Source organism: Helianthus annuus, chromosome 11, assembly GCF_002127325.2.
Source record: "Helianthus annuus cultivar XRQ/B chromosome 11, HanXRQr2.0-SUNRISE, whole genome shotgun sequence".
Taxonomy (NCBI): Eukaryota; Viridiplantae; Streptophyta; class Magnoliopsida; order Asterales; family Asteraceae; genus Helianthus; species Helianthus annuus.
Window position 1 is genome coordinate 62995846 of NC_035443.2, and position 15438 is coordinate 63011283.

General features: G+C 35.5%; 1 protein-coding gene and 1 long non-coding RNA gene across 2 annotated transcripts; one reads left to right on the top strand and one right to left on the bottom strand.

The window, feature by feature from the left end:
* Window positions 1-2881: 2881 nt before the first annotated feature.
* Window positions 2882-5863, bottom strand: LOC110890740 (tryptophan aminotransferase-related protein 4). Its single transcript, XM_022138366.2, has 5 exons — window positions 5417-5863; window positions 4209-4503; window positions 3824-4110; window positions 3455-3735; window positions 2882-3381 (listed from the first exon to the last, which is right to left on the bottom strand). Exons 1-5 carry the CDS (start codon window positions 5737-5739, stop codon window positions 3167-3169), a joined length of 1401 nt encoding a protein of 466 aa, XP_021994058.1. The 5' UTR covers window positions 5740-5863; the 3' UTR covers window positions 2882-3166.
* Window positions 4730-5496, top strand: LOC118483765. Its single transcript, XR_004871431.1, has 2 exons — window positions 4730-4924; window positions 5389-5496. It is a non-coding gene; the product is annotated as an uncharacterized LOC118483765 (long non-coding RNA).
* Window positions 5864-15438: the final 9575 nt, after the last annotated feature.

A 15438-nucleotide genomic window follows, 5' to 3' on the forward strand; every position in this document is an offset into this window, starting at 1 on the left:
CGTTTGTTTTTATAAATATTTCTTTTTAGCCTGAAAGGGTTAAACTGGCTAAACCGCAGGGGCCAAAACAGTAATGTACTCTTCTATATATTATTGAAACTTTCACATGACTAACGAAAGTTTTAAGTTTTTTTTATTGGATATTTATTCAAAATCGATTAAATAAATATGTTTTGTGCCCATGGCTTGATAGCCTAGTGGCATCTTGGGGGTGAGATAAGCCTTTGGGAACAATAGGTCCTGGCTTCGATTCCCACAAGGGGGGTTTTCTCATATTTATTGGGTTTCCTCCTGAATTGGTGTATTGGCATTATGCCTAGTGGGGATGGATATGATCGGGTGGTTCCGCTGGTGGCATGATGATACTCCAATGGTCTGTCAGTGACGTTTAAAAAAATATGTTTTGTTCCATATGAATTTATGAATAAAAGAGACATGATATTGTGTATGGCGGGTAATGAAAATTATGATGATATGTGTCGACAATTTACTTCTGATGCTGGAACGTTTATATGTGCAAAATGAAGTGAAATAATTTTTTATTGAGATATTTTATTTTATAATCAATTTATTTTTTTGCATATGGTTTATATGCCAATCGGTTTTGATGAATCTTAAAAAAGCATAATTTGCAAATTTTATAAATCTATTGATGATCGATTAAATTAATTTATTCTAATGTTGGTGACTTATTTCTATCACACACCAACAAGCCTATTAATGGTGATATAATTGGGTATAGATGAAAAGTATTGAAATCGACTATTTAGTTAATTATTTTGATAAAATTATCATGCAAATTATGAAATTGTTTTGCAAAAATGTCAAAATAGGTTTGCAAGTCTTAGTTATTTATTTACTTATTTTTGTTCTCATATGGGACTAAATTTTTAATGGCCCAAGTTAAGTGTGTGATTTTCATGGCGACTTCAATGATCGTATAATTCAACCAATGGGATATCATTTGATTTAACATTGAAGCTTAAGTTATGCCATCTTATGTAATTATCTATATTTGCCTAATTTACATAAATAGTTTATTTCTGGCCCAAAGGTGTTATGTTATATTTATGTGCTTTACTTTATTATTTATGTATCTAACATGAATTTTGGTCAAAGTTAAAGCGGAGGCAAAGTTCATGAAGTACATTAACGACGAAGCGAAGCAAAAATTCATGTAGAACATTTGTAAGGTCGCATACGTACCTCGATCTATCGAATACTGATCTTTCGCTCCAACACCGTACTCACGTGATGTGCAGAATCCACTGCACGAAACGTACCGCTGCGTAGGTCATGAGACAGAAGGTGTAGAAGAATAGAGATGATCACGATCTGAGAATACACTTAGTATTCTCGGATACAACAGCTGTCACACACACAGTGAGCACACACAGTTTGTAGGGTTTCTCTTTCTAGAAAGTTTGCTTGCACAAAAAGCTTTCCCAAAAAGTCTCTCATCATTGCATTCATTTCAACTATATATACAATGACCAAATCCGGAACACATGAGTTCTGGATTACACAAATAACCAACTCAGACTAAAACACATGTCCAAATAATCCTCTCCGAGTTTACCACAAACTCAGATAACACAATTAACCTACCCGAATTTACACATAAATTCGGAATAACAATCACCACACAAAACCCTTCTGAGTTTACTACTTAAACTTGGAATTACATCAATATTGTTTTACAAACTCGGAAACATAAAAGACAGACACAATTTACAAGTTACATATAAGACCCTTAACACATATCATCAATCAGTGCACTTACAACATTAGGCCATGTACAATATAATGGCATGTATTCATAACTAATGGCTCTAGTACAAAACCAATGGCGGATGCAAAGCATTTGTAGGGTGGACCTAGGCCCACCATACGGCTGGCCCAACAACATTCATTGTGTAATTTAAGTTTTCTAATTAATACTCTTGCAGCCAAGTGCCAATCTAATTACCCATTGTCTAGTGAAATAAAAAACATACATGCGCTTATAACCAGAGTTGTAAAACAAGATCTCAGAGGCCAAGTAATCGCTACCTAATGAGTACTCTCTATCTAGGCCGAGTACTCCCTGAGTACTCTTTGCCTAGGCTGAGTACCCCCCAACTCCGACTAGGAAGCGTCCAGGGACTTTTATAACCATGATTATACAAAATTGTTGGAAGAGCGCACATGATAGCTGATACATCCAAATTATTATTGAACGAGTATACATACAAATTAGCGATTATGTTTTTACTAGAAATTTAGAACTCGGGATCAATAATATTTCCGAACGACGTTACTCACGACGTACCTAGTTCTTACTCCTATCCTTTAAGGTTTCATCTCATCTTTTCACAGGTCGCAGATCGAATCTTAGGTTTATATCCATTTAATGATTCTCATATACTTTTTTTTTTCATATTTACGAATAGCTGATTAGGATCCTCTAATTTGATGATGTCTAATATTTAATGAACAAATACTTTCTTTTGTTGTCTGGCTCAATTTTAGCCAGCTCGTATTGTGCCCCTAAAAATTTTTTGTATAAGCCAGTGTACAAAACTAATGACATATAACTAATTTCTCAATTAAGCCATGAATTCAATTAGGTCAAGTCTTTTTAGGCGTTTGAATGGAGATGTATTATAGTCTATTATAATCCATAAATGCTCAAATTTTTAATATTTTGCAACTGAAACCGAGCCATAGATAACTATGTCATTTCAATGCATGAAGTCTTCGAATACCACGTATTCTTAATATAATAGATTAGCTTCATTATATGTAAATAAGTTGAACCGAGACCGACTCAATCAAGCTAAAACTCAACTCATTTAACTTAAATCGATTCAAGTTTGTTTAGCTTGAATGATCATCATCGTAATAACAACACAGCCATGCACATTCTAATACGTATGCGTATGTGCGTGTATACATATTATTTATTGTCTAAATATCAAACTTTACATTCTTTGTTGTATAATTCGTATACGTCTATATATATTTATACACACACTTCTATACTTCCTTTTTTGTGTCCAGTTACATTTTACAGGCAACGAGAATAAGATTGCCTAAAACAAAAACACCCAACAAGTTTATATAACACAATCGTTAACCGACCCTTTTATGTTTCTTGAAATACCAATAAATTCATTTGATCTTCTCACATTGTCTGGATGCTGCCATTTTCACGCAACACTAACTCAGTGAGTCGTTGTAGAAGCAACTCAAAGTCATATTTGCTCTTTATGAGACTAAGTCGGGTATAACGATCTTTGGCACTAAAGGTGCTTCCAATACGGCCTATGATTTTTCCTGCTTCTAGCACTGCACCACAGTCATCGTCTTCTTCTCGCTCACACTTTACCCATGCGTAAGCTGCGATCATTTTGGATTCGTGTGACATAAATCGAACATAAAGTATAACATTTAACAAATGAGGTGAACTTACCTGGAGATGCTAGCCTAGTTTCATTGAAGAAGTTGCAATGCAAAGGGTGTCTTTTTTGAATTGAAAATCTTGTTGACTTTGAGAAGACAGAAGTCAACCTATCCCAACGCTCCCTCATTGTATTGTAAGCAAATTCGAAAAGCGGTTTTCCATCGCCTTCAACAGCTACTTTTAAAAGCTTCAAAACTCTTAATTGGGTATCTTTTGAAATCCCCAAATCAGCTATTGAGATATAGTTTAGAACCTTCTCATATACATCTTTATCTTTAATCACTGCCCACCTATATCAATTATTGAAGACGTTTGATACAAAATCGGTTTTGAGTAAAACAGTGCGAGAACTACATAAACACGTGTATATAAACATACCCAAAACGTGTGCCAGCGTGACCTGTGAGCTTAGAAAGAGTAAAGATCATGAGATCATGATCTGAAGGGCCCGTGATTGGTGTAAAATGTGGCCAATAATAGGCATGATCATATATCGTCTTCCCTCCAAGAACCGATTTCTTCAACTCCCCATCCGGATTGTTTGGGGAGGTTACAAATTCAATCACATCCTCATTATTTTTCGAATTATTTGATTGCCATGAGTATGTGTCTCCTTCAAACTCAAAACTCTCTGAGTTAAAGAATGCGGTTTGTGCCTTGTACATCTACAAATCATGAAAAATACCAAGAAAACTAATCAGTACATCAAAAGAAAACTGTGGATTATATTATCATACATTAGTGAGTTAAATTAATTTGTTACCGGATAGAAAGGGATTGAAGCGAGCACGTTGGAAGATGAGGAAGAGTTTTCTGAGGAGAGGGCATAGACAGCTGCGTTAAGAAGTTGGGTTGAGCCGATACCAAACACTATATATCGCCCTTCTGTAGCTGCATTCCCAACAAGTAAATGTATTTTGCGAATGTAATTTTCGAGCTCTTTAGACATGGTAGTGTAGTCAGCGTATCGGTAACTCATACGATGCCACCCGGATATGACAACTGCACTTTCAGTTGCGTGTTGCATCCAGAATGGCTCCAAGAACAACGGATCCCCACTACATTATAAATGTCACATTTGCTATAAATCAGATTAAGCAGTGACCATATGATAAATCAAAACTATAATTCCTTTTTTTTTATATATATTTGGGTCTATCATGGGACCTACCTTTTGGCTCGTAGTATATTGGATAGTGACCCTGACCCTATATATTACGTCATTGAGTTGAAATACTTAATATCAAACCCAATTTGTTTTCTTTTTCTTTTTCTTTATGAGCCCCCTCCAATGAATGCGGTCGGATATTGTAAGAAAAGAAATGAGCCAATTAGGAAATAAAACAAGTCTTATATTTTTTAAGGGCCAACAAAATCGATCTCAAGCATTCTCGAGGTATTTACGGGATCAAACGGAGTACTCCGAAAGTAACTGAAGTCCACCACCAAACAAGTCTTTACGGGCCAATTAACTAACAGGTTATATTACAAGCCAATTAACTAACGGGTCGTTTAATATCCTTATTATTATTGTTATTTTTATTATTATTATTATTATTTTTCTTAGATTTTTATTACTTCAAATCTTGAATGCTTTGATATTTGTAACATGTTATAACTTATATATGATATTAAATGTATTACTATTCATGTTTTTTTTTCTCTTGCTAGACAGTAAATTATAAAATTCAATCATTCGAAGAAAACTTAACAAATAATAAGTTTTATTGTTAGATCTTTACTAGTTTGTTGTTACCTTGCTCTTTCTCTTTTTCTTATGTGCTCTAAAAGACCCGAAAATTACTAAAATCGAGTTGTAACCCGACCACAGAAATTTCTTCCCCACAAACTGGCTTTATATATGTTTGATCTCTACTAACTGATTAAATTAAAACCAGTTAACTTTGTTTTCTAATTATTATAATTACTTAAAGATTCAACAGGAAACAGAAAAATGAAAAAGAAAATCACCTATCAGCATCTGCAGAACATTCAGGAGATAATTCGGAGCAATCACTACCACCATAGCAATCAAAGCACTCACAAATAGGTTGACCTTCAAAAACCAAACCGTCCACATAAGCTCTACCATGGCCGGAGCATGAGATCGCTGCAACCGCCTCAGCCTCCGCTGCTGCTTTCTCGCTCCAACTCAGCACCGGCTGGCAACTATCCTCATGCTTCTTCTCACCCCACTGACCTCCACCTACATAAAGATTTATGCTAAACAGTATATTAATAGCTACAGAAATGAGTAAACAAAGACCAAAACAATATTTCTTTGTTTTCCCCATTGTTTTAGTGGAAGTTTATGTGTTTTTCCTTGGAGAATGAGATAAAAAGGGACAACTTTGTTATTCTTATATACTCCTGTTTTTTTTTTTCCTTGAGACAAGTTGAAACCACAGGTTTGTAGGTGATCATTTGGTCAGGGTTGATTGTCAAAATTGATGAAACAAAATATCAGACATAAATATTCGTGTTTAAAAAAAAAAAAAGAAAAACTAATTCTAAATGAGACACACTTAAAATCACGTGACGGAACACAACCGATAAACCCCGTTTACATAAACTACTTCACAAGGTTGAATTTAGATTAAAGTATATGGATAGTTCTTGTTTTTCTTCAAAATTTTGAATTTGGTTTATATATAACGTATTAAGTTTCTAGCTAACAAGTCTAAAGGTTTCGGAAGGTTCAAATTAGGGACTAATGCGTTACAAAGTGTAAAACACAAGAACCATCCATGCACTTTTGTTAAAAGTTGAGGAATAAATGTGTTAAAAAATATAAATAATATTTTAAATAGTTAGAGATCAAATTCAAATTTAAAAAAAACACATAGACTAACCATGTACTTTTAATGTTTAAACTCATAAATTATATATTTTTAAAATATGTTTTCTAATATGAAAGTACAAATATAACTCAAACCCCTCAAAAGCTAATTATTTTTGTGTGAGATTAGTGATGCAATTTTAAAGTTGGTAACCATTATTATCATATTTTTGCTTAAAACTTTTAAAAGAAAAACACAGTTAAATTGTTTTCATAACATTATCCCCTTTATAAACTATATATTCTGGATTTGACTTATTGATTTTTATATCCTTCAAGTATAGAATGAGGTCCCTCTTTGGTTTAAACAGTAATATTGAGTCTGTATAAACAATAATACAAAAAAATTATTTTCATAACACTCCGGTCAGTATCTTATTGAGTCTGTATAAACAATAATACAAAAAAATCCACATACATTTTTGAAATCAACCAGTTTAATATATTTTTTAAATGAAGAAGAGAAAAATATTTGTGAATCAACCTGATCCATTTGTTTTGATTTAGAAAGTATTCACTTCAATCGAAGTCTTAAACTTGTTTTAACTTGTTTATAACACACTCTTTACACTAATTAAATTTGAATTTATATAGATTGTTAATTTATAGTTTGATAAAATAATCTTAGTACCTATTGTTTATTTGTTCACTTACATAGATGGTTTGAATGATTAATATGTGCTAGGGATGTAAAAGCTATTTTAAAAGAAAAACTTTTTACTTTTTTGATAAATAAAAATTGTTAATTATTTTATAAACACATCTAAAGTATTAAAATTATAAAAGTAAAACCTTTAAAATACAAACCAGACCAGGAAAATCCATAATATAGACTTTTTCAAAAAGAAAGTTCAAAACTTTTTTTATTATTTTAATAAGAAAAATGTTATTAATTATTTGTAAAGATGTTCAATAAAAAAATATAATCAAAATACTATTTGAGAAAGTGTCTTTAGAAACAATATATGAAAACTTTAAAAAAATATGATTTAAATAAAAAATTTAAAAATAAGTATTTAAAAAAACGTCTGTAATCTTTTTTTACACTTTTAAATTTGTTTTGTAATAAAAAGAATATTTTTTAAAATGATGATTTGTATAAGGGGTAAATATTACAAGTTTTAATATGATTTATGGAAATGGGGTATAAAAAGTAATAAGAGAGGGTATATTTAGTCTACCTACCCCAACTAAAATAAGAGATAATGTATATGTGGTATCTAGTTAGTTAGCTATTTGAATTAATATAAATATCTTTCGTACATTAAAATTATTTTACATACATGTAACTCTTTTTCTCCGTAACTTTTGACAAAATATATGTTGAGAAATAAATACTTCCGGCGATGTAGTTGGCGTGCCAGAATTAATAAGTTTGTAGGGTAAATACTTCTATAAAAAGTTACATGTAACCGTCTATCATTATATATATTTTTCGTTAAACTTAATAAAAATAAATCAAATACGTGTATAAGGGTGTGGGGAGTGGTTAAACACCTTCGAGTGGTAAACTAAAAAACCGACCAATCAGAGCGCACCATGTCAATCAGGCAAAAGTGTTTAAATTTTGCTGAAAAGTGTTGACAATGGTTAGACACTTGGTGAAATGGTAAACTTAAAAAAAAAAAAAAGCTGTAATTGGTTGATATTGGCATGGACCCCACCCCACCACACACATACCTCTTCTTCACCAATGCGGCATTCCACCACCGAATTGGTAAAGTTTGGTAACTAAACACTTGTTGGCGGTGGTGTTTACCACTCGGTAAAGTGGTTTGCCACCCTTTACCGATTACCACTCCAGACACCCTAAATGGTTGTCACTTTACTTATATATGTTTTACATGCATAAAAAAATCTAAAATGTCAATTTCTTTCTTTCAATTTCACTTGTGTTATGGGTGAGCCAATTTTTCAAACCATGGTGGTGGCCACTGGCCAAGGTATCTTTCACTTAAAAAATCATCAAAAAAATTCACTATAATATAATCAAATACTTTTGTTTGTGGGGTTTTGATTGAGAACATTAAATTATTAGTTAATACTAGATACTAGATTTTGTTTTCCGCACTTAATTTACAGTCTCTATATTAGTACCAAAAATCGTCAAAATGACTATTAAAATGAGGTCAAATGACCATTCTACTTTTTTTTATTACAGAATACCTCAATCCCCACCTTTTTTTTCTCTTTAACGATCATAACCATCCCCAACTCGTTTTTAAAGATGTTCAAAAAGCTCATGGTTCGTTTGAAGTTCGTTTAAAACAAGCTAGGTTGTAAACAAGTCGGCTCAATTTGGCTCTTCTCAATTTGTAAACAAGCCGAACTCAAGCTAGCTACGAATGGCTCGGCTCGTGAGCTCGCGAGCCAGCTCAAATTATTCTTATTTGATATAGATTAAATTTAATTTTAAATGTTTTAAAACAATAAATATGTGTGTGGAGAGAGGGTTTAGTGTTAACATTTTAAGTTTAATTAATCAATAACATATTAAAGTATGGGAAATAAACAAAAAATATACACATATTTTTAAGATGACTTTCGATATTTGAAATTGTAGAAAAATAAAAATAATACATATATGTGTAGTTTTATTTTGTTTTTGTTGAATATGTCTTCCAGTATTTAAAATTGTAGAAAAATAAAAATAAAACATATAGATATATGTGTAGTTTTATTTTGTTTTGTTTTTGTTTTTTATGTTATAATATTTGTGAAGAAAAATTATAAAAATGAAAAAAAATTAAGAGCCGGATCAATATGGCTCGAGCTGCTTGCACATTTTAAGAGCGAGCTCAAGCTCAACTTTTCAGCACGATAAAATAAAGGAGCCGATTTAAAATCCCAGATTTCACCTTGTTTTAAGTTGTTAGACTTGTAAACCAACAATATTCTACTTTTAACTAACATTTTGTGGAATCCATTGTCATAGTTTGCAACAATGCAACAAAATAGTGCAAGAAACAAGTAAATAAATGTTTATGTTCAAGTCAAGAAATCAAACGGACATAGTTTCAGTCACACCCTGCTCGTAGCGAAAGCGCATGCGTATGACCATGAAAAGTTTTCATAGCATTCGATAGTGTAAAAAATCTACATGAATAAAATAAACAACGATGCCATTCTATATATTGCTTGAAATTAAAATACAAGATTAAAGTGATTGTTCATAACATCCTAAAAGTATTTCAATTTAACAACATAACTTAAACACAATATAGTTTTTCTTCTTTTAAAGAAATCAAGGTTTTGACTCCTATATTCCCGCACGAGGGCGGTATATAAAAGGCAAATCCTTTAAAAGAGGCATCGTTTCCTTGCTTTCCTTGTTTCCTTTGGCTTTCCACCATGAAATGCTTACTTTCCTGAAATATATGTTAAGTTTAAAAAGTCAACAATTATGTCAGTGAGTTCACGTGTTTTGTTTTGTCACAAATGAATCTTTAAAATGTTTGACAAACCTTGTATGTAAAACTACTATGCATAGTGTCAATGAAATTCGTTGATCAATTAATGTTTAGCTAGGACATGAATGTAGGTGCCGACATAAGTTAGCAACCAAACTTTAATGATGTATTCAAGCCGACCGAATCACTAAATCCTAGTGACGCGCGACTATGCCGGACACAAAAGCACTCTTCAGGGTCTCATGGACCAAGAGTGGAGCTCGCCCACACTCAATAGATCTATCACTTTTGTTCCTCGGTTTTGTATTGTGACTAATGGTTACTCAAGTTTCTCTACTTTTGCACGCAATCTAATGGGATTTCATTCCATAACTATCATACCATTTTTATGTAATATGTATCTCCCCCTAATTTTGAAAACAAAATCTATTTAAAAGATGGGATATGAACTCCCAGTTCGCGTTCCGTGCTCCGCTAGCAATCAAATGTTCCCTTGATTTATAACTGACCTACAAGTGTCCTAATTCATTAACATACTTAGGTCTCGTTGTTTGATCATGTAAAAGTTTCTCATCATTAACCTTGTTTTGTTTGAAACTCTTGTTTGGTTTAGACACGTTGATAGTCTGATTTTCCGTATAATTGTTTATATATATATATATATATATATATATATATCATCTATATATCTTTGTATCCTTGTTTGCATATGAACGGGGACTAGCCCCCCTAAGTATCTTTGTTTCCCACAAGATTGCCTCATCCTTGTGCGTATAATGTCCGAGCCTCGCCCCCTTGTATGTCCTCGTGTGTGGTGTATTTTGTCACACCCCAACCGATGGCGGAATCATCGGGGCATGGCACTGAGCGAAACAGATTGTCCAGAAGTTTTCATAACAATTATCATTACCAATTAATTTAAAGTAACATGTCCCATACCATGTCTCAAAAGGTAAATAAATTATTACAGACAAAATCTAGGCAAATAGTTCTATTCTGACAACTCAGATTTACAAAATTGCCCAATTGTTTATCTGCTTCTAGAGATTCTTGATTTCAGATCTATAAACAACTATTTGTTGTGCTCTAGAAGCTTATTCTAGCCTCGCTTTCCTAGCAGATAAGCGTCCTAATTACCTGTCACATACGTTAAAATAAAAGTCAATACACATAGTGTAAAGGCGAGCATACAAGTTTGATAATAGCATAAAGAGTTCGAAATAGTTTACGCATAACCAGCACGTACATAGAAGAAAACGAAGCATGTTAATTATCGACACGGAGCTATCGATACCAACAAGCATTCATTAAGGCAGGTAGACAGCATTCCATGTGTAAACATAACAACAAGCATTCATTAAGTCACATAATACATGCGGTAACGGTTAGCGTTTAAAATATTGCGTAGTGTGTTTGATGTATTTTCGTATAAGTAACGTATGTAACACCCAAAAGTGCTTAAAGCAAAAAGGTATCGAGTATTTCACAACGGTTAGATGGATTGAAGGGAGCGCTTGAGAGTAAGGTTAGCCTGAATAGTTTGATAGAATAATGATAAGTGTCACGCACAAGGAGAGCAAGTGTTGGTGGCTAGGACAGTTGGTCGATCGGACGGCTGGTCGGGTGAGTGACTTTCCGTTCGGACCGTTTTCCGGTTGGACGGTAGTCCGACCGGATGACTGTTCGAGTGGATTGTTTCTTCCTATGAGTAGGATGTGTTTGTTTATGATGGTTTGACTTTTAAAGTTTTTGTTGTAGCATTTGAAAACATTTGAAGTACCTTTACCTTCCAGGTCGGTCGATCGGATGATTGTTCGATCGGCCGGCAACCCGATCGGCTGGGCACCCTAGTGAGAACAAGTTCACAGCGGAATGTCACTCGATCGGACAACAGTTCGATCGGGTGGCATTCCTAGTGCATTGAACATGTTGAAAAATCGATTTAGTGTTAATAGCCCAAGTATCTCATGATCCGAAGAGTAATCCGATCGGATGATAGTCCTATCAATCAACAGTTCGTTCAATACTCAAACTTCAAGGATTTGCATAAGTGATAAAATGTGGGATCCGTAGTGCAAGTCGATCGGTTGCCCGGCCGTTCGGGTGGCTGTCCGTTCGGACAGCAGTCCGATCGGACGGCACCCCGTCCTGGTCGTCCCGTTCGTCTTACACTTGGTTGTTTTTGATGGTTTGTCGTTTTATCGAGGCTTTTTGATAACGAGTCAAACAATCGGAAACTTGTCAATACTTGGTTCTCCTGATCGGACAGGAATCACCCAACCCGATTACTGAACTGTTCGAGACGGAGTTCTTGTTTAACCCGGAATCGATGAACCTCGTGGATAGGATCGGATCTTGAGCTAACGTAACCACAGAATGAGTAGTATGTCGATACAAGGCCCGATTCTATCGGTTTTGAGTGCATTGAGTGCAAAAGAGTTGAAAGAAAGTTAGAAAACCATCTTTCAATCCTTTTCTTTGTGAAAATGTTTAGATCTCTGATTGATCTTTGTTTATTTATGTGGAAATCGGTTAGATTCAAGTTGTTCTTGAAGGATTGAGGCCAAAACATGAAGTTCCTGAAGAACACCATGATGACGTCATCATAGAATACTCGAATCTTGGTGATTTCACGGTTAAAAGTTAAAATCCAAAAGATAGAAAGGTGTAGGAGTGCGTGTAGATCAGGAAAGTACAAGATTTAGGGCGAGATCTTACCTGGTTTGAGAGGAATTGATGTGCGTGTAGTGTAAGATATTTTTAATGTATATTTTAAGCCCTTTTTACACTTTTAGCCAAGTTTTAAATTTATAAAACACGATATTTACTAACACTAAACACATATGGGCAAGTGCACCCATCGTGGACGTAGTATAGTGTTGGTAAGATACCGAGGTCGTCCAAGGACACAAGAGCTTTTAGTACCGGTTTATCCTCAACGTCTAATCAAATCAAAAAGTTAGAAAAGGTTTTTAAACTAAGAAAATAAAAACTAACTAAATGCTGAAAAATAAAATAAAAATAAAAACAGATAGACAAGATGAATCACTTGGATCCGACTCGTGTATTAGTATAACCTTTGATTATTTTCGCACTTTTGCACTTGTTTAAGAGATTATCTTAGTTATTGTAGTAGGCCCCTCTTTTGAAGGCGACGTTACTCTCAACCCAGTAGTTTGAGTCAGCAAGGATACAATCCTAAAGGGTTGGATTATTGGAAGATAATGAATTAAGTTATTAATGCAAATTATGGTAGGCCCCGCTTTTGGCGGCGACGTTACCCTCGACTAAGTAGTCTGATTCAGCAGGGATACAGTCCTAAATAGCCGGGTTATAGTATTAATAGTAGTTAACTTATGAGGGGGTCAAAGAGTTTGGATCCCCGCCATCCAATACCTATGGGCATTGAAGGAGATCCTACTAAATTTGACCCAGGTCCCTTGCAGGACCTCTAAACGCTGAACAAGGGCAAGACCCTTACCAAACCGTTCCCTTAACCCCTGACCAGGTAGCCAACATACCTCCATATAGACCGTGGAGATATGAATGGTGAAAATCTTTTATTTTATATAGACAGTAAAATAATGCCAAGACACCACGGACAAACGATAAGGAAAGATCACCTTCAACATAAGTAACTAGTTATTAAAGTCATTAATACAAAACCAAATAAAAAGTGCAAAAGACTAAAAATAAAAAGTATTATACTAAACACTTGTCTTCACCAAGTGATGTAAGAGACTTAGGCAAACATGGCCTTGATTGTCAAGAACTCTAACGATCAATCTTGGATCCCGAGACGACTCACACACTCTATGATGGACAATGGATGATGGTGGTGGATGATGGTGTTGTGATGGTGGTGGGTGGTGGATGAAGTATGAGAGAGGTGGTGTGCCAAGGGATGAGTTGAAATGGCTCCAAGCACTCCTATTTATAGGCTGAATAGAAGCCTGGGCATGGCCCCATGTCCGCTGGACACGGCCCCGTGCCCGTCTGACACTCTCTCTCTTCATTAATTGTAATTCGCAATTACAATAAATGCACCTGCAGCACTCTGACCACGCCCCCGTGTCCGCTGGGCACGGCCTCGTGGTGGGCAATAGAAGCTTCTACCACTTTGTCTTTTGTGCCAGGGCTGACCATCCTGGACACTGCCCCGTGCTCGCTGAGCACGGCCCCGTGTTGAGCTGGACACGCCCTGTGCTGAGCTGGGCACACCCCGTGTTCAGCTGGGCACAGCCCCGTACTGAGCTGGGCACAGCCCCATGCTCAGCTTTCATCTTGTTTTTGCTTTGGGAGATGCTGTCGAGGAGACGGGCATGCCACGTTTCTTCCTTTTCTTTGTATTTATGTTGGATTTGGCTGCATTTTTGCTTCTTTTGTTTATTTAAGCTCTTTTAACCCTGAAAATACAAAAGGAAGACAAAAGCACACTTTTTCCAATATTAGTACTTAAAAAGGGGTAGTTTTATGCCTCATTTGATGTAATTTATATGTTGCATTTTACACACATCAGGAATCGAAGAAAAGGTGAAGTGCACGAGTTGGTCGGTCAGAGGGTTTCCAAAAGTGGAAATGATGACAATGACAGGGGTATTTATAGAGTTCCAAAAGAGGATAGGGTTGGCCGATCGGACAGTCAGCTCGATCGGACAGCCTGTCCGATTGGACGGCTGTCCGAACAGACGACTGGTCGATCGGCTGGTAGCCTGATCGATCGGTCGCCTGTTTCGAGTGTTTGGTGCGACGAGTTTTGCTGTTTCGATTATGATTTGTGAGCGTTGCGATGTGATAGAGTTTTCTTTTCAAATTACTTTTAATCCTAACTACTCATATCTTGTGCTATCTCTTTTCCACTAATTATCATGCTATATCTACATACAATCATCCTTATTTCGTATTTGGTTTGCGATTGCGATTCGACTGCGATGGGTTCGATTGCGATTGAGTTCGATTGCGTTTCGGTTGATTACCACACATAACATAATTAAACATGCACAAGTAACACATAAGGCACACACACGTATAATGATCACAAAATTGCGTATTTCAAGTTGCGAGCGCAATGTTGATTAGATTAGTTCGACTAGCGTTTAATTGACTTTATCGCATTGTTCCTTCCTACTATTCACAGTCATAGAGCGATTCGTAGCGATAAATATTCGATTACTGCGATTTTAACTGATTACTCCACATAACACAACTAACGTAAAGCATAAAATAGACTATCTACAGTCAAAAGAGTCAAAACCGGGATTGGGCAAGGAGAGACAGATTGCAATTAGCAATCTTTTCTCCCTTTGACTTCAATCTTGACTTTGAATTTGACTTTCGAAACACGGGGTGTTACAGCCTCCCCTTGTTTAGGGAATTTCGTCCCGAAATTAGGCCGAAGTCGTAAAAAACAACTGCGGGTACTTCGCCTTCATGTCGCTTTCGAGTTCCCAAGTGAACTCGACGCCTCGTTTGCCTTCCCATCGGACCTTCACAATAGGAATGCGCGAGCGTCTGAGCTGCTTGGTTTGGCTATCCATGATTTAGACAGGCTTCTCCACGAAGTGTAGTGTTTCGTTTATTCTGAGGTCGTCGAGGGGTACAATTAAATCATGCTCAGCCAGGCATTTTCGGAGGTTTGACACGTGGAAAGTCGGGTGGACATTATAAGCTCCTCCGGTAGTTCGAGTCTGTAGGCGACTTTTCCGATCCTTTCCAGAATCTTAAAAGGTCCAACATATCGAGGC